The 25,499-nt window shown below is 47.5% G+C and overlaps 2 protein-coding genes across 7 annotated transcripts in view; one reads left to right on the forward strand and one right to left on the reverse strand.

Annotated features, from left to right (window-relative positions):
- Slc7a7 (solute carrier family 7 member 7) overlaps positions 1-17,555 on the forward strand; it is a 51,911-nt gene extending 34,356 nt beyond the window's left edge. For 4 of the 5 annotated variants that reach the window (XM_029566847.1, XM_029566848.1, XM_008839910.3 and 1 more), the window contains exons 3-10: positions 8,890-9,015; positions 10,054-10,198; positions 14,005-14,128; positions 14,380-14,483; positions 14,759-14,855; positions 15,714-15,863; positions 16,706-16,889; positions 17,095-17,555. In XM_029566847.1, the coding sequence (XP_029422707.1) occupies positions 8,890-9,015; positions 10,054-10,198; positions 14,005-14,128; positions 14,380-14,483; positions 14,759-14,855; positions 15,714-15,863; positions 16,706-16,889; positions 17,095-17,195 (1,031 nt within the window). In that variant the 3' untranslated portion in view covers positions 17,196-17,555. The remainder of the gene's footprint in view (positions 1-8,889; positions 9,016-10,053; positions 10,199-14,004; positions 14,129-14,379; positions 14,484-14,758; positions 14,856-15,713; positions 15,864-16,705; positions 16,890-17,094) is intronic. The other variant, XR_003850589.1, reaches the window with a different exon arrangement.
- An 833-nt stretch (positions 17,556-18,388) lies between these two features.
- Positions 18,389-24,350, reverse strand: Oxa1l (OXA1L mitochondrial inner membrane protein). Of its 2 annotated transcripts, none has more exons than XM_008839913.3 (10): positions 24,233-24,350; positions 23,515-23,661; positions 22,859-23,063; positions 20,331-20,474; positions 19,993-20,078; positions 19,660-19,824; positions 19,372-19,476; positions 19,130-19,292; positions 18,836-18,916; positions 18,389-18,753 (listed from the first exon to the last, which is right to left on the reverse strand). In XM_008839913.3, the coding sequence occupies exons 1-10, from the start codon at positions 24,293-24,295 to the stop codon at positions 18,620-18,622; spliced, it is 1,293 nt and encodes a 430-aa protein (XP_008838135.1). In that variant the 5' UTR covers positions 24,296-24,350; the 3' UTR covers positions 18,389-18,619. The 2 variants fall into 2 exon arrangements, with proteins under 2 accessions (XP_008838135.1, XP_008838134.1); XM_008839912.3 differs by having other exon boundaries at positions 24,227-24,346.
- Positions 24,351-25,499: the final 1,149 nt, after the last annotated feature.

Here is a 25,499-nt window from a genome sequence, read left to right on the forward strand (position 1 = left end):
GGGCTTGGGAGGATCCCCTGGCTCCTTTCTTTTACCAGTTCCATCTATGTGAAGATAAGTCAAAGGTCCTACTCGACTGTGACTGGCTTCACTTGGAAGCATGGAGGAAATGTTTCCTCTGTGTTGACCCTCCTCTTTGTAGACTGGACCCTGGTTCAAGTCCATTTGGTGGGGTCTCCACAGCCTCCTTGATCAAGAGGACAGGTGACTCACCACAGTTACAGGACATTTTGAGAGATGTCAAGAACCATCTTCAGTCAGAGGTGAGGTCATGTCTCACAGTCACCTTAACAAATAGGGTAGCATAGTGTCTCTGGTTCTTCCCTGTATGGGGTCAGTGTGAACTTGGGAACAAACTCTTCACCAGCAGTGAAGGGGTAAAGCTGAGTGCTGGTTTGACCCATAAGGCTCTTGGGGATTCATTCTCAGTCTCTTCTGTGGTCTTTCTCTCCATCCTAGAAGCAGCCAGGGAGTAGCCTAGAGGAGGTTGGGAGAGGAGCTAGGGCCAGTGGGTCTGAGTCTGAATCCTGGCTGTACATTGGACTCACCTAGGGAGTTTAAAATCCCAAATTCCAAAACCTTCATCACCGTCCACCCTGACTAAAGAGGCATGAGGGCCTCTCAGAGAAGTCTTGGAGGTAGGCATTGAGGAAGCAACATGAATGACTGCTGGGAAGGATTGTGGGTTGGGTGTTGCAGGGGATGAGCAGTTTGCACCTGTCACCATGCTTCAGAGCACCTGAGCTTTAACAATGTGGTGATGGTGGGCTGCCTCAAAGCTTATGACATCATCTCTCTGAGCGGTGCCTAAGCCCGTACTTTGTGAAAGGTTGTCCAGTGAGCTGATGTGCAGCTCGGATGGAGGAGCTAGAGTTAAGTGATGGGTTCAGGCATGTTCTGCTCAAAGTTGGTCTGTATGTGATTATTTCGCTAGGTAATTACCCCAGGTAAAATGCAGAGTGGCAGATCCTGAGACTGTTCTGGGAAACTCTGACCCTGACTTTCTGAATTGGAACTTCTTAGGGAACCTCAAACCCACTCAGGCCTGGGGTCTGGTTTTTGAGGAGTTGAATTGAGCTTAGCTAGATCCTTTAAAGGAATTTTTAAAAAATTACATTTTATTTATTCGTGTGTGTGTGTATGTGTGTGTGTGTGTGTGTATGTGGGAGGGTGAGAGAGAGACAGAGAGAGAGAGAGAGAGAGCGAGCAATGTGTGTCATGGTACATGTATGGAGGTCAGGGGACAGTTGTGGAAGTTGGTTCTCTCCTTCTACTGTATGGATTCTAAAATTCAGGCTGTCCAGGCAGAGGTAGTTGGATCTCTGAGATTGCGGTCAGCCTGGTCTACATAGTGAGTTCCAGGCCAGCTGGGATTGAAGGGAGACCCTGTTTCAAAAAGACCAAAAAATAATAAAAATAAAAGATAAATAATAAAATTCAACTTGTCAGGCTTGGTGGCAAGCACCTTTACCTGCTGAGTCATCTCTCTGACCTTCTGCTTTTTTTTTTTTTTTTTTTTTTTTTTTTTTTTTTTTTTTTACTTTTTTTTTTTTTTTTTTTTTTGTCTTTTTGAGACAGGGTCTCTCTGTAGCCCCAGCTGTCCTGGAACTCACTATGTAGACCAGGCTGGCCTTGAACCCACAGAGATCCGCCTGCCTCTGCCTCCCAGAGTGCTGGGATTAAAGGCATGTACCACCACGCCCGGCTTCTATCTGTTTTTGAAAAGGGATGTACAAGCTGTGTGCTTTTCCCTCAGAAATGTCAGAACCACAGCCACGAAAGTGCTGACTGAGTTCCTGGAAGGACACTGGGAATGGTCTGATTCAGTGACCCATGGTCACTCTGTGCTTGGTGTGTCTTATTACCACAGTCTGTAACCCATGAGGCCTGAGTAAGTGAAATGGTTCTGTGACCTGAAAAAGAGTTCGAGGGTCATCTGCTGAGAAAAAAACAACACCTAGGAAGAAATCCCAGTAAGAAAGCCAGGAAGAAAAGTGATCTTAAGCTAGACATGGTGGCACATGCCTATAATCTCAGCACTAGTGAGGATCAGGAGTTCAAGGCCAACTTCAGCCACATGTAGTTTGAAGGCTGGATCCAAGCTAGCATTAAGAAAAAAAAAACATTAGACATACAATAGAGAGAACTAGGAAGAAAGAATAGATAGGAAGGCTCTTCCAGAGAGTTTAAATCAGGACCTTCTGAGAAAAGAGTGTTCAGGAGGCCTGTGTGAATCAGGTATGGGGCTTGGCTGCTGCTCCCTGAGTTGCTCTCTATGTGTAGATCTGGCCTAGTCGAGTGGTGTGCAGCGTTCTGACTAACCACATAAGGAGCTCATAACAACTAGGCCTGCAGCTAAACCTACAGGCTACTGACCTGCTGATTGCTATGGTATAAATGATGTCACCTATTAGATGCCAAAAATATGTCACTGGTTCCATTGAAATTCAAAGTTGTAAACTGAATTCCAGAGAAATGTTCACCGTCTGTCAGTTGAAGGCTCTATATGTGAAAGAATAAAGAATGCACAACAAGGGAACTGGAGAGATGGCTCAGTGGTTAAGAGCACTGGCTGCTCTTGCAGAGGACCCAGGTTTGATTCCCAGCACCCACTTGATGGCTAACAACCTACCGTAACTCTAGTATCAGGGGATCTGACACCTCTTCTGGCCTCTATGGGCATTGCACACATGTGGTGCACTTACATTCATGCAAGCAAAACACACATGCGCATAAAGTACAAATAATAAAATATAAAAAATAAAAATGGAAATAAAATAAATTTAAAAAAATGTAGAACAAGGGGCTGACTCAGTGGCTAAGCATACTTGTTCTTGTCAGAGGACCAGAGGTAGGTTCTGAGAGTTAGGGAGGCTCACAAAGCCTGTAATTCCAGCTCCAGGGATCCAGTACCTCTGGCTTTCACAGGTAACCACAGACATATACACGTGTACACAGGCGCACACATAACACAAACATAAAATTAAAAAAATATATTTTTAAGAAAAGAATGTAAAGCAGGTACCTGACTGTAAATCCTAAGGCACCAGAGAGACTTGATGCAAGGAACAGAACAGGTTTCATACAATTCGATGGAGACATGTTTATACTTGATCTTAGCCAAGTCTGAGACATGATGGGAGAAGCATGTTTAATAAGGTGTTAAACTGAAATTTTTGAGGCAAAGAGAAAAATGTAAAGCTAAGGAGGATTTGTGTACATGTGTATATGCGGGTATGCATACCCATGCACGTGTGGAGGCCAGAGGAGGACATCAGACTTGACTCTTTTGAAATAAGTTCTCACTGACCCTGGAGCTGGGCTAGTGACCAGCAAGGCTCAGTGAGCCTCCTGCCTTCACCCCCACAGTGCTGGTGTTACAGGCACATGCATGGCCATGCTGGGCTTTTTACGTGGGTTCTGGGGCTCAGAACTCACGTCTTCATGCTTGTGCAGCAAACTCTTACCCACTGAGCCATCTCCCCAGCCCTGGATAACGTGTTTTGGAGCTATCTGGTGTTACATAGCAAGAAAAATAAAGATGGGGGGTGGCTTGGGGATATCTGTGGAGAAAAGCTTTTGGACTTAGGTCTACAAATATAAGGACTGATAAACATTTTTGAGTTTTTACTCCAAGGAGGAAGCAGTTTAATAGCCATCAGTGATACTAGGTTAGGATCAGATAGTGAAAGAACATTCTTTGTGCAGAAGGATGGGTTTACCAGAGCTGGGATGGAGAATATCAAAGAGAGTTGGACTTGTATGAGGATCTCCTTTGATAACGGATGCCTCCCCCTTCTGCTGACGTCACACTCCTGTTCTTTTGATTACAGTAAGAGGGAAATTTCAGTACACCAAGATACTGAGACCTGCCCAAAGATTTTTACTTGAATTTTCTTTTCTAACAAATGTAGTGAACAGTGACACTTAGTTCTCTTTCTAGTTCTCTGCTTGCAGGTAGGCCTTCCCCTCCTCCCCCTCCTCCTCCCCCTCCCCCTCCTCCTCCTCCTCCTCCTCCCTCTCCTTCTCCCTCTCCTCCTCCCCCCTCCTCCTCTTCAAAGGGGCGATCATCCTCTGTCACTTCAGAGATGTGACCCATGTCTTAGAAGGGACACAGATGCCAACCTCTCTTAATTGTATCTTTAACATTTTTTATTTATTTTTATTTAATGTGTATGAGTGTTTTTCCTACATGTATGTAATTGCACTTGTGTGTGTGCAATGTCATGGAGGCCAGAAGAAGGCATCAGATCCACTGAAACTGGAGTTAGAGATGGTTGTTAAGTGCTATGTGGGTCCTGGGAACTGAACCCAGGTCCTCTGAAGAGCAGCCAGCACTCTAACCCACTGAGCCATCTCCCCAGTTCCTGTTAATTTTTTTTTTTTTTTGGTCTTTTTGAGGGGTCTCTCTGTAGCCCTAGCTGACCTGGAACTTGCCGTGTAGACCAGGCTGGGCACTATCTCATAGAGATCCATCTGCCTCTGCCTCTGAGTGCTGGGATTAAAGGTATGTGCCAGATGGAAGAGGAAGCCTCAATTCCTTGAGTATGTTTTGGTAAAATTGATTTTATTCTGTTAGATGTTGCACTTCTATAAATTAAGAAAAGCTTTATTATGGGAAAATTGTAGCATATGTTAATAGAGAAGTAGAGTGAATAACAAGATGAACTTTTTTAGGTTTGAGCGCCAGTGTCAACAACTGTCACCATTGTTGTCCCATGAGAAGATTAAAACATATCCGAGACACCATTAATATTTATTAATATTTAATCTGCAAAGACTTCACAAGATAAAGACATGATTTATGGTGGGACTGTTAGAGTATTCAAACTAAACCTGAGCATTGATCTACAGTGGGCTTAAAGACAGTCTTTTGGGGTCAGCCTGTCTGGGAATTTCTGGATTTTGTTCTAGAGCTGACTCTGGGCCTTAGTGCCAGAGCCAGCCTTGTCTTCTATGACGCTCCACGTAGGCTGGGTTGGTGACCCATCCTGGGGCATCTCTTTAGATATTATAGGAGCAACATCTTTCCCCTGGAGTTAAAGCAGGAATGGAGTAGCACCTGGGTCAAGAGTTAAAGGTCATTTTAGACAATCGTGCTATGGACTTGGCCCAGTGTTGGGTGGAGAGTGCACTGCCCCTAGAGGTGGAAGGCTAGGGCGTCTCTGTCCGGAGGTTAACTTGCACTTGCTTCCACATCATTTTAACTCTATGGTTCTCTCTCATGTCTGACTCCAAAGCATGCGGTTGGGCTGCATTTTGAGAGCAGTGCACTTGGCTGAGCTCTGGGGACTCTGGTCAGCTGTATCCGCTAGGGGTGGGGACAAAAAGCCTGGTCAGCACTGCTGGCTGCCAGTACCAATTTCCCACTCCCGGGGCCAGAAGCTCTGGAGGGAGTTGGGAGCTGTGGAAGGCGAGAGGCCGCCCTCTTCAGGCAGTTTCCTCAGTACCCTGGTTTCTTTGTATAGGATTCTGCATTCAAATTGAGCCCCTACTCTTCGTCTTCAATACAGAGAGTAGATCAGGGCATGGTGGCGGGTCTGTGGCTGAGAAGTAAGCACAGCCGTGGGGAGCACTGGAAGTAAGAGAGGGGTGAAAATGGATACAGAGAAGCAGTAGGGATCAAAATAGGAACAATCTGTACATCCCCATTGTGGACGCTGCTGTGGGAAACGGTGAATTGGCTGTGTTGGCTTTTCCTTGCCCGTTTCCGTGAACAGGACTGAGAAGAGACCTTGTGGCACACAGCTGCACTCTGTGAACTGGAACTGTTTCTTGATGTCTATTCCAGTTCGGTGTTGTGACCTGTGGTTACACTGCAGGCTAACCGGGAACTTGTTCTGTCACCACAATTGTTAGGGTCAGAGCCTGGGCACTGGCAGCCTTAATGAACTAGGCTTGGCTACCCCATCCTCAATAGGCCAGTCAAAGAGACAAAATAAGGGGCTGGAGAGATGGCTCAGCGGTTAGGAGCGCTGGCCGCTTGTGCAGAGGCCCTGGGTTTCGTTCCCAGCATCCACAAGCAAGTAGCTCCAGTTACATGGGATCCAATACCCTCTTCAAGAGTGAAAGTAGAGGAAGGGGATTTATAAAATGTGATCACATTGGGAAGGGAAACAAGAGGTCCAGTAGATACTAACATGAGGTTTAATTTTAGTTTTAAGTAGAGGGCAGGAGCTGTGCCTAGCTAAGCACTCTTGGTGAAGATATGATCTCACCACCATTAGCCCATCATTGTCTTGGTACCAGGCTCTCCTGCAAAGTGGTCTGGACTTTGTAAATCTTCCTGGGTGACAAGTTTCTTTTCTGGTTGACACTGGCATTAACCTTTTTCTTCTCCCAGCATGAAACTCTAGGAAAATTCCAATTTCTCAGAGATCATTGTTTCAATAGTCTGCTAGCCAAAAGGAGAGGAATTTTTAGAATTCCTGACAGTCTTCCAGGTGTAGGGGATCCCATTCCCTCCCTCACCCCCACCTCGAGCATAGGGCAGCATCAGAGCATCTGTGCTTGGAGTTTCTAATGGAAACATGGTATATTGTGTTTATAAGCTGGAGCAGAGCCTGAAGGTAAGTAGAGGTGGCAGGATGGGAGAACGGGCATGTGGCAGCTGCGTAGCTGAAGGTGGAAGTCCAGTGAATTGTGCGGGATGGATGACTGGCTGAGGGAGATCAACATTCGACAGATTTGCAGAGGGCAAGATAAAGGCATTTTATTTTGTGGAATCCTGAGGAGACAGCACACTCGTGTCTTTAATTATTAACTTAGCCTGGGGGTGGCCTGGAGCAACGGGCACATGTTTGCCCAGCCTTGTGATAAGGTTTGGTTGTTTACTGTCATGTCTATTAGGTACAAAGGCATGTGTCTGAATAGGGCCAGAATGCCCTTTCTCAGGAAAACGAGACAACAGTGTAGGTGGTGAGTAGAAAGGCATAAAAGGGGCCCAGGGAGATGGCTCAGTGGGCAAAGTGCTTACCACTTGTGCAAGAGGACCAGAGTTCAGATCCTTAGCTCTGGCAGAAGACCTAGGTTCAGGTCTCAAGTGGCTAACCACCATCCATAACCCCAGTTCCAGGGAATCTGATGCCCTCTTCTGGCCTCTGTGGGTATTGCATGCATATTGTACACCTACATACATGCAGACAAAACACTCATACACATAAAATAAATAAATAAGGTAGAGGGCCAGTGACATGGCTCAGTAGGTAAAGGCTCCTGCCACTAAGCCTGATGACCTGAGTTTGGTTCCTGGGTCCCACAAGGTGGAAGGAGGGAACTGACTCCTACAAGTTGTCCTCTGACCTCCACATGCATAGTGTGGCATGTGTGCACACACCTGAAAAATAAACATAAAAAAAAAATAAAATGGAGACATGATTAAAGAAGACACTGGACGCTGGCCTCCACGTGCTTGCATGGATGAGCATAACAAGGAAGGATGGAGAGAAGATAGAACGATGATTTCCTGCCTGAGTGAAGCAACCTCTGAGCCAAAGCAAGAACGAGGCCAGGACAAAACAAAAGCAGGCCTGGGGACCGAGATAGGGAGCGGGGTTTCTGTGTGTCTTTCCCCTACCCTCTCTGAGACAGGGTCTCTGTAGCTCAGTCTGGCTTGAAACTCACTGTGTAGCCCAGGCTGACCTCAAATTCGAATTTGTAGGCAATCATCTTGTCTCAGTGCTGGGATTACAGCGCGAGCGACTGCCCCTGTGTTAGGGAGTGGCTGATGGTGATTTTGCTCTGGGAGCCCTTAGAAGCAGGATTTGACAGTGTGTGGTGGTCAGTTCTGCCTGCCTGCCTGCCTCGGAGGCTGCTGGTAGGTCCAGGAACATTCTGATGTGTCTCAGAGTTGTTTCTCCTGACTTTCTTCTCTGTCAGTTCTTGGGGCTGTCCGTCAGCCTCAGCCTGTGTGGGCTTCCCTTCTTGAATTTCTTGTAAAGTAGTGGATTGTAACTTTTGAGCTAATGGATTTCTCTGAGATTATCATTGATTTTTGGTGATAGGATTTGATAGGGCATCATGCATGCTGAGCACATGATCTACCACTAAGCTGCCTCCAGCTACTTTTGAAATTTTGATGAAAAACCTGGACTGTCCTTAGGAAAATGTTTATGTTTATATGACATAACACTTTGCAAGAGAATGTCAGGCTCTGTTAAGAACCTTGACTCTAAGTTTGGTTCATGAACTCTACTAGGGCCCATCTAGGTAAAGGGATTGCCTGGAGCCCAGGGTAGAAGGGTTGAGGATGCTGGTGGCTCATGCTTGAACATAAGCCAGTTAGGAAAGTTGCCTCATTCGACAGAACTTTTAGCTGCAAGTATTTTGTGAAGCACAAAACAAACAGCTGAGCTGGCAGGCAATGGGCAGGAAATCTGGCCTCTATGCTAATCCTTGGCCACATCCTGACCCAATGGCCTAGATATTGGCTAAGTCATAGCAGGACTTGTAAGGGTTAATGGCAATAGCATAGAGTTGGACTGTTGGGTTTTATAGCCTGTGTGAGGGTAGGGTGCAGGGGTGTAGGAGGGAGGACTGTGATTTTAAAGAGCCAGGAACCAGAATATATCACTAATCCTGTACTAGGTACTTTCCATTGCTCTGACTGGGAAATTGGGTGTATGCTTATATGCAAGCCAGCCTCTGGCCACTTTGTTCTGTGACTCCCATTTAAGGTGCTGGGGGTTGGGAATGTGGTGGTGCTGTAAACGCAGGTGACTTAAAGGTGAGGATAATCTGGAGCAGACATTTCCAATGCAGAGCCAAAATATGCAGTTGACTTTAGCTGAAGGGTTCCTCTTGGTGACTGTTACTAGGAAAGTTGTTGGGAGTTTAAAGTCCTCCGGGGAGGAAGGGTAGGCCCCCCAATCATCATTATTTTTCTTTCAGGTCTCTTAACCTTCATTAACTGTGCCTATGTCAAGTGGGGAACCCTGGTCCAAGACATTTTCACCTATGCTAAAGTATTGGCGCTGATCGCGGTCATCATCACAGGCATTGTTAGGCTTGGCCAGGGTAAGAAAAAGAGCAACTAACCTTTGCAAGCATTTTCTGCTTTTTTCTTTGAAGTGTTGGGGATCAAGCCTAGGGTTTTAAGCCACACTAGGCAAGCAGTCTTATCTCAGAGGGACATCTTTCCGTGAGCCTTCTAAGTGCCTCTTGCCTGCCCTCATTTAAGTCTCCTGGTACCTTATTTGGTAGGCACTGTTATTTCTTTCCCACAGACAAGAAAACAAGTTGCAGAAATTCCCTATCTTAAGCCAGGCAGAGTGGTGCAGGCCTGTGATCCTAGCACTTGGAAGGTAGTGCAGGACAATCAGGAGTTCAGGGTCATTCTCAGCTGCATAGAGAGTTTGAGGCCAGCCTGGGACACATGAGACCCTGCCTAAAAACAAAACCCAAACCAGAATTACATCTTGTTCATGTTCCTGTGGTAAGCAGAAGTGCTGAGACGTGTGCTCCTGCAGACTGACTCCAAAGCCTGCCCTTTTTCTTTTAGCATGCTGCCTCCTGCAGGAAGCTGATCTTGCCAAAGAGGGTCACAGCCATGCCCTGGGAATTGGCTTTTACGCTGGCTGTGCCTAGGGCTGCTGCTCTGACTTTTCGGCTCCTGGAAGCAGGCAGTCAGAAACGAACCCCTCACGCTCACTCGTACCCGGTTTCCTGGTGTGAAGCCTTCCCTACAAGCACTCTGTTGACTTGGGCAGCCTGAGCCCTGGCCCTCTGCTACCTGCGTCCTCCCTGTGTGGTGTTGGGGGTAAGACGAGGCAGCCTGCTAGCGGAGCAGACACCATTCCAATTTTCTAGCCGTTTTCTGCTCTGTGGCGGTTTTTTATCCTAGAGAGCCGCCTGGTCGTTCCTGTCAAGAGCCACATCCTTGCTGTTTCTGCAGGGCGGCCCCTCTGTGGAGATGCCTGTCTTCTGTTCCGCATCCTTCAGGGGTACCGTCGCAGCACTTACCTGCTGTTGGTAGATTCTCACGGTTAGGAGGTCGGCCTGAAGGAGGAAGAGGGCGCCATTAATTCTTGTCTTTCTCTTGCCCTCACCTTCCAGGAGCCTCAACTAACTTTGAGAATTCCTTTGAGGGCTCATCATTTGCAACGGGTGACATCGCCCTGGCACTGTACTCAGCCTTGTTCTCCTACTCCGGCTGGGACACACTGAACTACGTCACCGAAGAGATCAAGAATCCCGAGAGGTAAGCTCTTCACTAACTTCCTGTAGCAATGGCGGCCGCTGCTCACTGAGCGGCTGCTGGTTACCAGGCATCGCGTCACAGTGCCTGCAGCTTTATTTCATCAGTCTGATTTTAACAGACGGCAAGTGTAATACCCAGAGATTTAGCTGGTCCGTGATCACAGGACCTAAGCTGAGATGTGCACTTTCTGGCATATGCTTTTTTTCAGAAAGGGTCTTTTTGAGACGTGGTCTCCCTGTAGCCCCAGCTGGCCTGGAGCTTGCTATGTAGACCAGGCTGGCCTTGAACTCACAGAGATTCTGCCTGCCTCTGCCTCCCAAGTGCTGGAATTAAAGGCATGTGCCACCATGCTCGGGTGTTAATCCCTTTTAAAAAGGTTTATTTATTTATTTTTTTGTCTTTTTGAGGCAGGGTCTTCCTGTAGCCCCAACTGACCTGCTATGTAGACCAGGCTGTCCTCAGTCTCACAGAGATCCACCTGCCTCTGCCTCCCGAATGCTGGGATAAAAGGCGTGTACCATCACACCTGGCTCCTAAAAGATTTTTAAAAATATCCATTTCTACATTAATTAAAGCAGGTTATACTTTGCACTTATGTGTGCTTTTAAACACCCAAGTTGCTTGCCAGCTACTCGTGGCTGAGGCAAGAGGATTGCCTTCACCCCCAAATTTGTAACTAGTCTGAGCAACATAGTGAGACCCACACAAATTCTTTTTCCTTTGTTCAGTCTTTCACTTACCTTTATCCCTATATAGGAAACTTAGGTCACAGACTTCAAAAACCGGTTTCCTGTCTCTAATTCATACTGACAGTATGGGATTGTTTGTCATTCACTATCACCCTCAGTGTTACTCTAAATTGTTCTATAGTTTGCAGAATGAAAACAGCACTGGACAAGGAGTTCAAGGTCCTGGGATTTGTCTTTCTATTGATTTGTTAGATGACCTTGATGTTTGTTAAGATGACCTTCTCTTTGCCACCACTTACTGCTTATATTATCATATTTTCTTTCTTTTTTTCTGTGACATATTACTATGTAGCCCAGGCTGGTCTTAAACTTGTGATCCCCCTGCCATTACACCCAAGTTGCCTGCATCTGCTTTTGTGTGTATATACCTGTGTGCTCATACGCATGCAGGTGCACATGTGCGTGTGGAAGCAAAGGACAATCTGGGTATCACTCCTCAGGTGCTGTGCACTGTTTTTTCTTTTTGAGATGATAGGGTCTCTCACTGGCCTAGAGTTTGCCAATTAGGCAAGACCGGCTGGCCATGGAGCTCAGGAATCCATCTGTTCCCAAGTCTCCAGTGTTGGGATCATAAGTGTATGCTGTTTCCCTCACTGCTGCCCAAGATTTTTACGTGGGTTCTGAGGATCAAATCCAGGTCCTCATGCTTGCAAGGCAAGTGCTTTATCGACTGAGCGATCTCCCCAGCCTTTGCCTGCTTCTTTATCTAAAATTAAGGGGGGTGAATTATAGGATCTCCACGGCCTTTCTTGGCGCTAAAACATTATGATCCTGGGAACTATGACTTGCTGGGAAATAGTTTCTCTAAATTTTCCAAAAGAATAACGGTTCCCAGACCAATAAACTTTTTGACTTTGAAGAACAAAAGCACTCTTGATACACATCTCAGTTGCAACCAGAGGAGGAACCCGGCTGCTAGGATCAGCCGCTTAAGTGGTGCTTCCACCTACTGGGCAGACGCAGAATGACAACATTTGCATCCTGGGCCTGTGGCACAGGCTTGCTCTGGAGGCTGGGGCAGGAGGATCACAAGTTCAAAGCTTGCGTGGGCTAGAATGAGTTCAAGGCCTCTCTGAGCAACTTAGTGAGACCCTGTCAAAATAAAAAGGGCTAGGGCTATAACTCATTGCCTTTGCATAGCGTGCTCAAGGCGTTTGATTCAATCCTTGCTACCATGACCAAACCAAAGAAAACCACCACCCCAAACCAAAAAACCCCCCACCCCCCCCCCCCCCAGTATCTGTTCCTTTCCTCTTTTAGCAGCCTCACTGTCAACTCACTGTCAAGGGCATTTATAAAGGTCATGATCTTTTTGGCCTTGAGGAATCTCGAGAGGTCTCTATGGCTTTCTCTTGGCTACCAGTGACAATGGCACTTTACCTCCCAGGCTCCTTGTTCAGAAGCGCATACTGTTCTTTCTACTGAAGATGTGAGAGTCCACAATCCGCCTCTGTAATTTCTCCTACTCCTCATGTTTTTTTATTCATTTTATTTATTTAGTTATTTAGCTATTGAGATAGGGTCTCACTATGTAGCCCTGGCTGGCCTAGAACTCAGAGATCTGCCCGCATCTGCCCCCCACATGCTGGGATTAAAGGCATGCACCAACACACCTGACTTCCTATTCCTCAGTCTTAAGACAAAGTTTCTAATGCTGATGATCTTAGAGAAGGGATCCTGACACTGACCTTTGGCTGTAGAAATGAACCCCCCCCCTTTCTTTTGCTATTATGCTGGAACATAATATAGCTAGTAGGCCATCCCTTTTTCAACCTCTGGAGTAGCTGGGAAGTAGGTGGGATTACATAGAGTAGCTGGGGTTACATGGAGTAGCTGGGATTACACACTCCCCCATCATGCCGCATGTCTCTTGGCTGCATAACTCTTTCTTCTAATGGGGTATTTCTTCCCTCTAAGTCTTTGGTTTCTAAAAAAAAATTTAATTTTTTTTTTTGAGACAGAGTCTCCTTGTAGCCCCAGCTGTCCTGGAACTCACTATGTAGACCAGGCTGGCCTCGAACTCACAAAGATCCACTTGCTTCTGCCTCCCAAGTGCTGGGATTAAAGGCATGCAGCACCATGCCTGGCTAATGTATTTATTTTTATGTGTATGAATGTTTTTCCTGCATGTATGTAAATGTACCACCTGCGTGCAATGCCTGCAGAGGCCAGAGAGGGCATCGGATCTCCTGGAACTGGAGTTAGGGATGGTTGTTAGCCACCACATGGGTTCTGGGAACCAAAACAGAGCAGCCAATGCTTTTTTAAATATTTTATTTATTATTTTTTAATTTTATGTGTATGAGTATATTGCCTGCACGTATGTGAGTGTACCCGTGTTGTGCAATGCTGTGGCAGTCAGGGGAGGGAGGGCTTTGGAGTCCCCTGGAACTGGAGTTAACGACAGTTTGTAGCCACCATGTGGGTGCTGGGAATCGAACCTGGGGTCCTCTCCAAGTGCAGTTAGTGCTCTTAACCACTGAGCCATCTCTCCAGCCCCCAATGCTTTAAAAAAAGTTTTTTTAACTTTATTTTTATGTGTATGTGTGTATGGCCTGCACATAGGTAAGTGCACCTGTGTCATGCAATGCCCGCAGAGGACAGATCCCCTGGAACTGGAGTTACTATCAGTTGTTAGCTGCCATGTGGGTGCTGGAATTAGAACCCGGGTCTACTGCAACTAGTGTTCTTAACCACTGACCCATCTCTCCAGCCCAGCAGCCAGTGCTTTTAACAATGGAGCCATCTTTCCAGCTCTAATCTTTAGTTCTTAATTGTTCAGCGCTCAAGCCACTACTTCAAGGCAACCTCAAAAGCAAAGGAACTAGGCCACACAGATGTCTCCATCCCTGGAAAGAATGATGTGGCAGAGTCTTAAGGATTAAAAGAGAAGTAGGGGCCAGGTGTGGTCCCCAGCACTGGGGGGCAGAGGGCAGAGGGAGGCAGATCTCTGAGTTCAAGGTCAGCCTGGTCTACACAGTGAGACCGTGTCCAAGAAAAGGAAAGTAGGACTAGCAGCGTGGGACTGACATACCCTTTCTTTCCGTTTGGCTGTAGGAACTTGCCCCTCTCCATTGGCATTTCCATGCCCATCGTCACCATCATCTACCTCTTGACCAACGTGGCCTATTACAGCGTGCTAGACATTAAGGACATCTTGGCCAGCGATGCTGTTGCTGTGGTAAAGGACTTTCACTAACAGAAGGTTGAGGGTGTGTTGTGGGCCTCTGGATACATCTCGGCTCTTCAGTCCCGGAAAAGGGAGTAGACAGCCTTGAGAAGACTATTAAGATACTGGCCTTGCAAGAAGGTCCTGTCACCTTCACTGTGGAAGAAGGGTTGGAGTCCTGTTAGAGGGACTGTAGACACACACCTGTGCGTTCCTTCCACCCCTTTTAGGTTCTGCTAATGACATCGATTCCTTTTCCTTAGACTTTTGCAGACCAGATTTTTGGAATATTCAACTGGACAATTCCACTAGCGGTTGCATTGTCCTGTTTTGGTGGTCTCAATGCTTCCATTGTGGCTGCTTCTAGGTAAGGCTGGCATCTTGTACTGGTACGGAGGGTATTCTGAGATGCTATGGGAGGAGGTGGGCAAACTTAGAGGACCCAGATGTGATAGGCAGTGCTCCCCAACCCCTTTCCTCTCCTCTCCAGAACCTCCAGTTCTCATTAAGCTCTGTGGTGAACTAGCTTCTCTTTATTCAGACCTTTTGAAGGATTGGCAGAGAGGGAAGATAATGTGACAGGTGAACCAGGGTGCTCTCTGTGCCCCACACTGTAGTCAGCCTCTTATTTTACCTAAACAGGCTTCTGTTTGTGGGCTCGAGAGAAGGCCATCTCCCTGATGCCATCTGCATGGTCCATGTTGAGCGGTTCACGCCCGTGCCCTCTCTGCTCCTCAATGTGAGTCACTTCAAGGGTGAGACTGAAAGCCAGGTTGTGGGGGGAATTTTGCTAGTACTAGATGTAGCTATTCCAGTTTCCTGAAAGCCATAAAGGGGATTTAGACCTAAAGAGTATCGATGAGCAGGGTACTATGCCAACTGCTGGTGTAGCTTCTGAGAGAGAATCTAACGCCTTTAAGAAATGTTAACCACCTGTGGCCCAAGATGAGGCACAAGGCACACAGAATACAGTGTAATGATTACTTACCATTCCTTTTTTGAGACAGGGCCTCCCTGTGGTCCCAGCTGGCCTGGAACTTGGTATGTAGATCAGGCTGGGCTCAATCTCACAGAAATTTGCCTGCCTCTGCCTCTCAGGTGCTAGGATTAAAGGCGTGCACCACCACGAGAGATGTAGTCTTTAAGAGAAGAAATCGTCACTCGTTGGCAGAAACTGAAAAAACATGTTGAGCAGGGCATTTTAAGTAGAGTATGAAGTTTAGGGTTGCCCGTGGAAGAGGTGGTCTTTAGTAAGGGAAGTAGCAACACAAAGTCCTATGGCAAAGCATTGTGGTGTGGAGTAATACAAGAAAGAGCTAGAAACGGTCAGATGTTGTGGAGTGGAGTCTGCCCGAGACTTCCGCAGGCTTTGATGTTAACTTGGCAGAGGTTTGAAGAATGGCCTAAAGATCCCGTTGAGAGGCCTTTAACTTTTAACAGAGGGAAGGAAATACTAAACCAAGGGTGCTGCAGCGGTGGGGACAGAAGGCAGGCACAGTGGTGCCGAGGGCTTCACCGGGGACCGGCTTGTGAGGAATTAAAGGTGAAAAGCTCCTGAATAGGCCCTGAGAAGAGCTGACTTGGGCTTTGCTTCCAGGGCATCTTGGCATTGATCTACCTGTGTGTGGAGGACATTTTCCAGCTCATTAACTACTACAGCTTCAGCTACTGGTTTTTTGTGGGCCTTTCTATTGTGGGTCAGCTTTATCTACGTTGGAAGGAGCCGGATCGGCCTCGGCCTCTCAAGGTAATTCATTCTCTCTACCCTACCTTTGCTCCATTTGAAGAACAGCCAGTGCTGCTGCTATAGGGGAATCTTACATGAGTTTTTCAGAAGACATTCCTAGGCCAGGCATGGTGGCACATATCTGTAACCACAAAAACAAGGGCTGGGAAGCTGGGCATGGTGGCACATGCTTGTCACCCCAATCCTTGGGAGGTGAGGGCAGGAAGACCAGGGGTTCAAGGGTAGCCTAGGCTGTATGAGACCCTGCCTTAAAAACAAAGATAAAGAAGCACAAAGGGATGGGGACTATTATAGCTCAGTGGTAGAGCATTTCCCTAAATAGACAAGCCCCTGGGTAAGATCCTTAGCTTTGAAAAAAACCAAAACAAAAATCCCATAAAAAACTGGGCGTGGTAGCACACACGCCCTTAGTCCCAGCACTCGGGAGGCAGAGGCAGGTGGATCTCTGTGAGTTCAAGGCCAGCCTGGTCTACATAGCGAGTTCCAGGACAGCTGGGGCTACAGGGAGACCCTGTCTCAAAAAGATAAAAAAAAAAACCAAGACTTGACTCCACTAATATGTTGTGATGCAAAGAAGGCTCAGACTCACGTTGGGCAAATGCTACACCAATGAGTTCCATCTCCAGCCCATCAGTGCTTTTATCCTTAAGGCAGGCAGGGTTATTTTGGTTATCAAGAAACTGGAGCTAGCTGGATGTGGTGACCCATATCTATAACCCCAGCATTCAGGGGGCTGAGGCAGGATTGTGAGTTGAAAGCCAGCCTGGGCTACATAGTGAGACCATCTCAAAACAAACAAGAACATCCCCAGCTAACCCTAGCTGTTTCCTCTGTACCCTTAGCTCAGCCTTTTCTTCCCCATTGTCTTCTGCCTCTGTACCATCTTCCTGGTGGCTGTTCCACTTTACAGTGATACCGTCAACTCCCTCATCGGCATTGGCATTGCGCTCTCAGGCTTGCCATTTTACTTCTTCATCATCAGAGTGCCGGAACACAAACGACCTCTTGGCCTTCGAAGGATCGTGGGTAAGCCTGGCATTTTTAACCTGAATAGCTTTTTTTTTTTTTCTTTTTCTGCAACCCTAGGACTCCCATGTCACTTTTATTCTAGCCCATTCTTATTACGCTTACGGTTTCACTGAGGGTAACTCCCTTTAGGCCCAGTCCTTCGGTGCCAGTGAACTCCACCCTCCAGACTGTTCCCAATTTTGACTTAGATTTCTCTTTGTAGCATCCACCACATGGTACCTCCAGATCCTATGCATGTCAGTTGCTGCAGAAATGGATTTGGAAGATGGAGAGATACCCAAGCGAGATCCCAAGTCGAAATAGAGTCTGGAATTCTGAGATGTGGTTGAGCAGGAGCTTCTTGTCTCCTATTGGCTAGAGCCAAGGAAAAGGAGAGCAATCTTCTGGCAGACCCATCTAGGAGCTGGGCTGTGGCAGCTTCACCTTGGACTTGCTTTTGAGAGATGAAAGTAATTTATTTGTTTTGCTACATGTTGTTCCAGACTTTGTTGGATACCAGACCTTGTAGGAAGCAGGCCACTTACGGGCTTGATTGTTCCAGCAGCACCTGGGTGTGCCGACCTGCTCCTGTTTTCCTTTACTAGGGCCAACAATGCTCCAAACTTGTCTCCTTTAGAGACATGAAATTGTCACAGTGTGAAATAAAAGGGTTATGAAGTTTGAGTGGCTTTGTTCTATTTGGTCATTCTGGGATATCTAGGTAGCCCCAAACCAAAACAGGGAAACTAAATGACTCCCTTTCTTCCTCCCAAGCCAGCAGCCACTGGGTGATAAAACCAATTTCTACAAATACACCTAAACTGTTGTACTGTTATATATAAAGCTATTTTACAAAAGCATTACCTTCTATTTTACAAAAATATTACCTTCTCGTCTTTGTGAGTATGCGGTGTACGTCCATGTGCCGAGGCCATCGGCCATCAGGTCTCCAGCTCTATCATTTTCTACCTTATCCCTTTGAGATAGGGTCTCTTACTGAACCCGGAGCTAGTCTGGTGGCTAGCAAGCCCCAACGATCCTCCTGTGTCCACCTCCCACCCTCTCCAGTGCTTGGGTTATGAGCGCCTGCACAGGGCCAGGCCCAGCTTTTACGTGGGTGCTGGGGATTGAAACTCGGGTCCTCACACTTAGGCAGCAAGTGCTCATATCCACTGAGCCATCCTCCCTGGCTCCCTTTCAGTCTTAACTATCACGAAGACTTTCAGCACATCTGCACTTCCAATCGTATAGGTAATCTCAGGATCAAGAGCTGTGTTTTGGGGCTAGAGATGTAGGTTCGATCCCTAGCACCACAAAAGAAGAAAAGCGATCAGCATATAATAGTCTGCGTATCATGCCTCTATGACTGGAATGCAAATGTAGATGGAACAACTGTGGGGTAGAGGTTTAAGCTCTGAATGCTGTGTTAAAGCAGAGACATTCCCAAGGGCAGAGGCGAGTGTGAGCAGTCTCTGCCCACCCTGTTTAGTATTCTGAAGCACAAACCTCCTTCCGTATTTAATAAGCATCGAGACGCAGAAGTGGTTTACTAATTCTGGACGGGAAGGTCACTTGTCTCCCCAGTGTTCTTTAATACACACAAGTAAGAGTCCGTAGTGGAATCCATCTCGGAAATGAACATCTCCATGTCCCTCAGTGCCCAGGTCTGGGGCAAGGACACAGTGTCAAGTCTGTGTGGAGCCTGAGTGTTTGAAGAGGCAGAGTTCTTCCAGAATGAGCACAGAATGTCAGCCAAGGGTCTCACGCCAAGGCTGCTTTGACTTTGGTTTGTTGCTACTGGTGCTGCTGCTGGGAGTGTTGGGAGGTTGATTCGTTCCATGCTGTAGTACAGGGTTGTGGGTAAAGGTCTGTCGTAAGGGACCTGGGGGAAAGAGAAAACAAATCTCAATGAACAAAGGCAAAGAAGAAATGGGAGGAAGCATGCAGCCCAAATAGACCCTTACCTCTGGCGGCCAGGTCCAAGTGCTTCTTCATGCGCTGCTCCCTCTCACGGAGCTGATGAGCCATCTCAGCATTCTTCCAGCCTGTGGGGGGAGAAAGATGGTAGGTTCCTTCCTCATTTTTAGACTATCTTCCCCTGGTCCTGACTCTCCCATCCCTACCTCATTGAGACACGCTCTTGTTCTATAGGCCAGGAGCCCACTACATAGCCTAGGCTGGCTACACAGTACAATCTTGCTTCAGTCTCCCAAGTGCTGGAATTGAAGGCATGTACCACCATGCCAGATACCCCTTACCTTTTTTGAAGCTCTTTAAGAAGCCTTCCCGGGGAGGCAATTTGTCAGGGTCATGCACAACACGCTGGGGGATTTTAAGTGCAGTACGTACTGCTGGGATCCGAAGGCAGGCCACTTGGCACAGAGAAAACACATTGGAGGAGAGCCAGTACATGAACACTGCCTGGGTGAGAAAAAAGGGGTACTCAGAAGCTGCAGCCCTGCTCAGCTTACCCAGAGGCAGCCCCAAAGCTACTACCTACCGAGGGGAAGTGGATGGTTACAGGCAAGACTGCTAGGGGCATCACTCTGATAACATTCCTCATCATCTGAAGGTCAGAACTTTGCACACCTGTCTCAGCACCTAGCTGCCAAAAAGGGGTGGAGGAGAAGAACAGTAAGTGCATGTCAGCTAAAGCTGAGATTCCAGTTCCAGTCCCCAAACCATCAACTCTACGTCTCCAGGCCCTGACATGTGCATTCTGCACACCCACTTCATCCCTAATGGCCATTTACTTTGCAGGCCTGGCACTTGGCCAGCCTGGACTTACCTCAAGGACAGCCCACATTGTAGCAGTGACTACCAGAGGCAAGATGTAGATGGGATCAGATACTGTGAGATCCTGGAACCACAAGAGACCACCTGTCTGCAGGCTGGGCACTGGCAGGTTCGCCATTTCTCTCAAGGCAATAAAGAAGGAGATGAAGACTGGGGCCTGTTACACAGGAGAACGGTGTTGGCATCTTTACACGGTGTTTTTCCAAGCCCGGTACTAAAGTCATGCACATCATTACCACCTGTTTTTCCTGGGGGTCTGGAGACCTGGGAAACGGGAGACTTGAAGGGCTCAGCGTGAAGGAAGAAGGGAAACGTTTTCACTTACCTGAGTCAGAGGCAGAATGAGAGGTCTAAAGAGTTTAATATCATGCTTTTTCTGATAAAGTGTCATCTCTGAGGAGGCCCTGTAAACTGAAGGGAGGGGAAATTAATTGTTGGGTTGCAGATTACGTCAGTGAAGGCAAGCATCCTCATCTCCTGGCCCATGAACTTTTTCTAACTGAACATGGTCAGTCCCTGGACACATTAGGTCCAAGCAACAGCTAAATCTCTGGGTTTATCAGAATTGCCCAACTGTAGCACCTGGCGGTTTAGGCTGTTCCTTTCCCCCAGCAGAATATCACCACGTGCTGCTCTCCCACGCTTGCCCTGCAACCAACTCACACTCAGCATGGTCCCCTGCCAACTTGGCCTCTCGGATTCGAGTGGAAAACTTCTGGATCTCTGGCAAGTGGTTGTGGATCTTGGCTGCCTCTCGCTGGCCCTTCACAATGAGAGGAAAAACGAGGCAACGGGCAATGACGGTACCTGGAAACAAGCCGGCACGGGGTGAAATGAAAGCAGTCTGCAGCTAGACAGCCCAAAGTTCTCACTGAAAAGTCTTTTTCTTTTTTCCATCTTTTGAGACAGGGTCTCCCCGTAGTCCCTGCTGGCCTGGAACTCTCTATGTATACCAGGTGGGTCTCGATCTCAGAGATCTCTGCTTCCCGAGTGCTGGGACCAAAGGCATGTACTACCATGCCCATCTTCTCACTGAAGTCTTGTTCCAGCCTTTTCCACACTCTGACACACATCCAAGGGGCCCAGAAATAAGTAAAGGACATGCCTTAGTTCCTTCAACGTCTCTGCCTTGGTGTCAAAAGTATAGGATTAACTTCCCCCAGCAGATGACTACGGATCCTGTTTGTTTCCCCAAACAACAATAAATACCAGAAGGTCCCTTGCTTCATCAATGGCCTCTAAACTTTTCTATTATCAATGGAAACTTTTTTCCCACAACTGTAAGGGTAGAGAAAAATATACAAAATAAGCTGCTCTTGGTAAAGGATCATTTATGCAAAACCTTCACCTTGTTCAAAGCACCTCTGCAGAGCTATGGATGTCCTAGAACAGAATAATGCTTTTGTTTTCCGAGACAGGTCTCAGTACGTACAGGCTGGCCTTGAACTCATGGTCCTTCCTTTGCCTCCCAAGTGCTAGAATTATAGCTGTGTACCACCACATCTGGCTTAGAATGAACCTGGAATGTAGCTGTTTTCCTAATCCCTGGAACAGGAAATCTGGCTCGCTGTGCTGGCATTTTCTTTTCCCTTTCCTTACATTCATGTTTCCTGTCATTTCATCAGATATCTAGCTTAATGTTATCTCCAGGCATACATGGGTCTGGGCTAAGAAGCAGCCAAGGACAGAAACCAGAATACCATCACTGAAGGAAGCAGGTAAAGTATCAGGTAACAGACATGGGCAGAAATGGTCAAGACAAGAAAATGAGCAAAGATTTCCACAAAAGCCGAAGGATGGACTTTAAGCTCTAAGGTGTCAACTGGAGAAAGGGCAGGTATGACAAAGTGGGTTTAGCAGCACCATCAGTGGCAGCTACAGTGAGGTTTACTGAAAACCAGATTGTGGAGGGTCAAAGAGTAGAAAGTAGGCCCACTCCTCAGGAACACAAGGGTATGCTGGATGTTTGTGTACTTAGGATAAAGACAAAGACTCTGAAACCAGGGGCGGTGGTGCATGCGCATAACCCCAGCCCCAGAGAGGCTGAGGAAGGAGGATCAAGAGTTTAGGGCTAGTCTGGGCCACAAAGTAAGACTTTACCTAAAAAATTTAAGGGGTTAGGAATTTACCTTAGTGGCAGGGCACCTGCACCTAGCAATTACAAGGCCCAGAGTTTGAGTCTCCAGCAGTGAAAAAACTCCACAAAATAACAAATAACAAACAAGAGGATGGGGAGGTAGCTTAGTGGTAGAGCACTTGCATAGCATGTGCAAGGCCCTGGGTTCAATCCTTAGCACAGAGAAAAACCCAAACAGACCAAGCAACAGATACTCAAGATACTACCCACAATTTCTCTTTAAATCAACTTGGCTTTTCAATTTTTTTTTTTTTTTTTTTTGGATCTTTTTTGAGATAGGGTCTCCTTGTAGCCCCAGCTGTCCTGGAACTCACTATATAGACCAGGCTGGCCTTAAACTCACAAAGATCTGCCTGCCTCTGCCTCACAAGCGCTGGGTTTTAAAGGAAGGTCTCATGTAGATCAAGCTAGCCTTGAATTCGTTATGCAGCTGAGGATGACCAAATTCCCGATTCTCCTGCCTCTACCTCCCAAGCACTAGGATTACAGGTGAATGCTAAAAAAGGAAACCTGGATGATTTTTGTTTTTTGACAGGGTCTTGCTATGTAACTCAGGCTGGTCTTGTGCATGCTAGGCAAGTGTTCTATCATTATGCTAGATTTCAACCCTTTACTGAGTTTTTATGATAAAAAAAAAAAATCCCACTGGTCTTAGATGGAGCAAGGTATAGGAATAAACAGAATTCAAAGTACAGTTTTAGCTTTTACAGCAGCAATTTGAGCGGCTTTCTAATTTGGGAGCATTAAGTACCTGATCTGACTTATTCTCCTAAATCAGGGTATCTTCATTACTTTTAGTAAGACCCCCTGGTCCCCTTACTCCTCCAACGCACTGCTCATATTCAAATACTTGTATGCCTTGACTCGCATATGATCACATGGTTTTATAGTTCTTTAGGAAATAAAAGTAGAGTGTATCCATCCCTCATTTGAATCATCTGCTTTTCTGATTCCTAAATTTCTGCACCTTGATCTACTTACAGAACTGCCTTTTGAGGTTCTAGCTCACTCCCAGATCCCCATTTCCTCTCCCTGGTCCAGGATGTATTCTTACATGTAGCAATGGCCCCCCACCAAGGCAGGCCCAGGTCAACATGCATAAATTCCAATAAGTTCTGGATTAGTCCCACTGGGGTGTATGACCCAAGGCCCAGTTCAGAGAAGCTCTGTTCTGCAGCGGCTTGGACCACATCTGTGGTTTCTGCAGAAGGCACCTCAGGTATTGCGGGAGCTGCAGGAACAACAGAAGGTGCCTGGGCCTGTGTGAAAGGAAAGCAAGCATCATATTCAGTAAACAGGATGTGCAAAAAGCAAGGTTCCTCTATGGTAACCAATACTGGTTTTCTTGATTCTTGGATTCTTCTCCCAGGCTGGCCAACAGTGCCCACATATTCATGTCTTCCAAGGACATAGTATTTTTGCCACAGGCAGGAAGAGAAATTACTTAAGAGTATGATCTCATAACTTCCCTTCAGACAGGGAACTTGCTTCCCAGCCAGTCATTTGAGCATCACTGTTCCTATTCTTCCTGTATCCTGAAACTACAATGCTTATAATTCCTCTTTCTTATTTGGTGCTGAGGGTTGGACTCTGGGACTCAGTATTCTATCACTAAGCAATCCCCTAGCTTACAATTTCTCTTTTAGTTAACTTAGTTCTGATTTTTTCCAACTTTTTGCTCCTGCCCCTATAGGAAGAAAGGCCTCTTACCTGCGCTTCTGCAAAGGAGATGGAAGAAGTACTCAGGTAGCGAGGGCTTAAGGCGGTGCGAACCCAGTGTGGTCGCCCACAACCCCGGCGGGCTGCGACCAGGAGCTCGGCGGGCAGCGGGTTCGGGGCCCCTGCGACACTGTGGAGCTGACAGTGAAGGGACATGGAGACCTTTACTGGGAGAAGAGTCCCGGCCCACTGGAGCCCAACTCCCTCCCAGTCGGGGCTCCGCTACTCTGCATCCGCAGCGGGGTGTATGCAGGGAGCTGCTGGGGTTTAGGGCGCAGGGAGGGTTCAAGGCGCTGCTAGGGTTCAGAGCGCTGCTGGGGTGCAGGGGCTGCTGGGGTTCAGGGCGCTGCTGGGGTTCAGGGGGTTAATGGTGCTGGTGGGGTTCAGGGCGCAGCGGGGGTTCGGGGCGCTGGTAGGGTTCAGGGCGCTGGTGGGGTGCCGGGCGCTAGTGGGGTGCATGCAGGGCGCAGAGGGGTGCAGCGGGCTGCTAGGGTGCTGGGCGCTGCTGCAGCACTGTTTCCCGCATCTCCTTACGGAAGCCCGGCTCCCCCGCCTGCAGGTCGGAGCCACCCACCCCTGGACGTAACCCTCGGGTGTCCTCGGGCGACCCCAGGTTCCGAGGTTATGCCATGCAGGTCCTGGTGACCAGGCCAGCGTCTGCCCATAGCCTCAGCTCTGGTGACAGCGCTCGGTGTCTGCCTACCCTTACCGGACCCTGGGGCCCCAGGAGGCGCAGAAGCTGCCGGCGTCCGCACATTAAGCTCATCGCCATTTTGACCCGGACTTAGTTTTGCGCGTGCGCTTTCAGAATCTTGAGGTCGCGAGAGGAGGCCATTTTGGAAATGGGCACGAAGTTAGACTGTCGCCGGGGATCAGGTAGTGAGGGAGAATAACCTAGGCGGCCATATTTGAAGTGGGTAAGAAGCCTCAAAAGGTGACGTCAAAAAGATCCCGCAGACACTGAAGCTAGGAGGCTCCCTGGTGGCTTCTGGGAAGTGGCGACGTAAACCTGGGAGAGCTTCAGTTTTCTCTTCCATTTTCTTTTTTTCTTTTTCTTTTTTTTTAAAAGTTATTTTTATTTTATGCGTATGAGTGTTATGTCTGCATGTAAGTAAGTGCACCCGTGTCATGCAATGCCCGCGGAGGACAGAAGAGGCTGTCGGATCCCCTGGAACTGGAGTCACGGACAGTTGTTAGCTGCCATGTGGGTGACTGGGATCGAACCGGGTCATCTGCAAGAACAGTCAGTGAGTCAGTGTTCTTAAGCGCTGTACCATCTCTCCAGCCCCTTCTCTTCCATTTTCTTTCTTTCTTTCTTTCTTTCTTTCTTTCTTTCTTTCTTTCTTTCTTTCTTTCTTTCTTTCTTTCTTTCTTTTTTTTTTTTACATTCCTCATTTTTTTTTTTGTCTTTTTGACACAGGGTCTCCCCAGCCACAGCTGGCATGGAACTCGCTTTGTAGACCAGGCTGACCTTGAACTCACAGAGATTCCCTGCCTCTGCCTCCCAAGTGCTGGGATTAAGGGCATGCACTCCCATGTCCGACTCTCTTCCATTTTCTAAAGCTGTAATGGTCCCTTGATTTGTTGGGTCAAAATAGCGTTTAGAGGGCTGGAGAGATGACTCAGTGGTTAAAAGCACTGGCTGTTCTTGCGCAGGACCTGGTTTTGATTCTCAGCACCCACAAGGTGGCAAACAACCGTCATAACTCCAGTTCCAGGGAATCTGACACCCTCTTCTGACCTCCAGGGACATTGCATGACACAGGTGCACTTACACACATGCAGGCAATACACTCATACACACAAAATAAAAATAATAAATAAAAATATATAAAGTAGCCTTCAGGCCTGGGCTGGTAGCTCACAACTATATCCCAGCATTTGAGAAACTGAGGCAGGATTGCTTTGAGTTTGAGGCCAGTCTGGGTTATCAAATGTGTTTAAGACCAGCCTGGACTACAAGGTGAGACTGTGTC

Source organism: Nannospalax galili, unplaced genomic scaffold (genome assembly GCF_000622305.1).
Source record: "Nannospalax galili isolate Female #2095 unplaced genomic scaffold, S.galili_v1.0 scaffold1119, whole genome shotgun sequence".
Lineage (NCBI taxonomy): Eukaryota > Metazoa > Chordata > Mammalia > Rodentia > Spalacidae > Nannospalax > Nannospalax galili.

Coding starts and splice junctions, on each gene's coding strand:
- Oxa1l (XM_008839912.3), bottom strand. CDS start 24,295: ATGGCGATGAGCTTAATGTGCGGACGCCGGCAGCTTCTGCGCCTCCTG. Junction 23,662..24,226: donor GGCCCCAGGGTCCGGTAAGG/GTAGGCAGACAC, acceptor CTTCACTGTCAG/CTCCACAGTGTCGCAGGGGC. Junction 20,079..20,330: donor GGCAGGGGACCATGCTGAGT/GTGAGTTGGTTG, acceptor CCCTCCCTTCAG/TTTACAGGGCCTCCTCAGAG.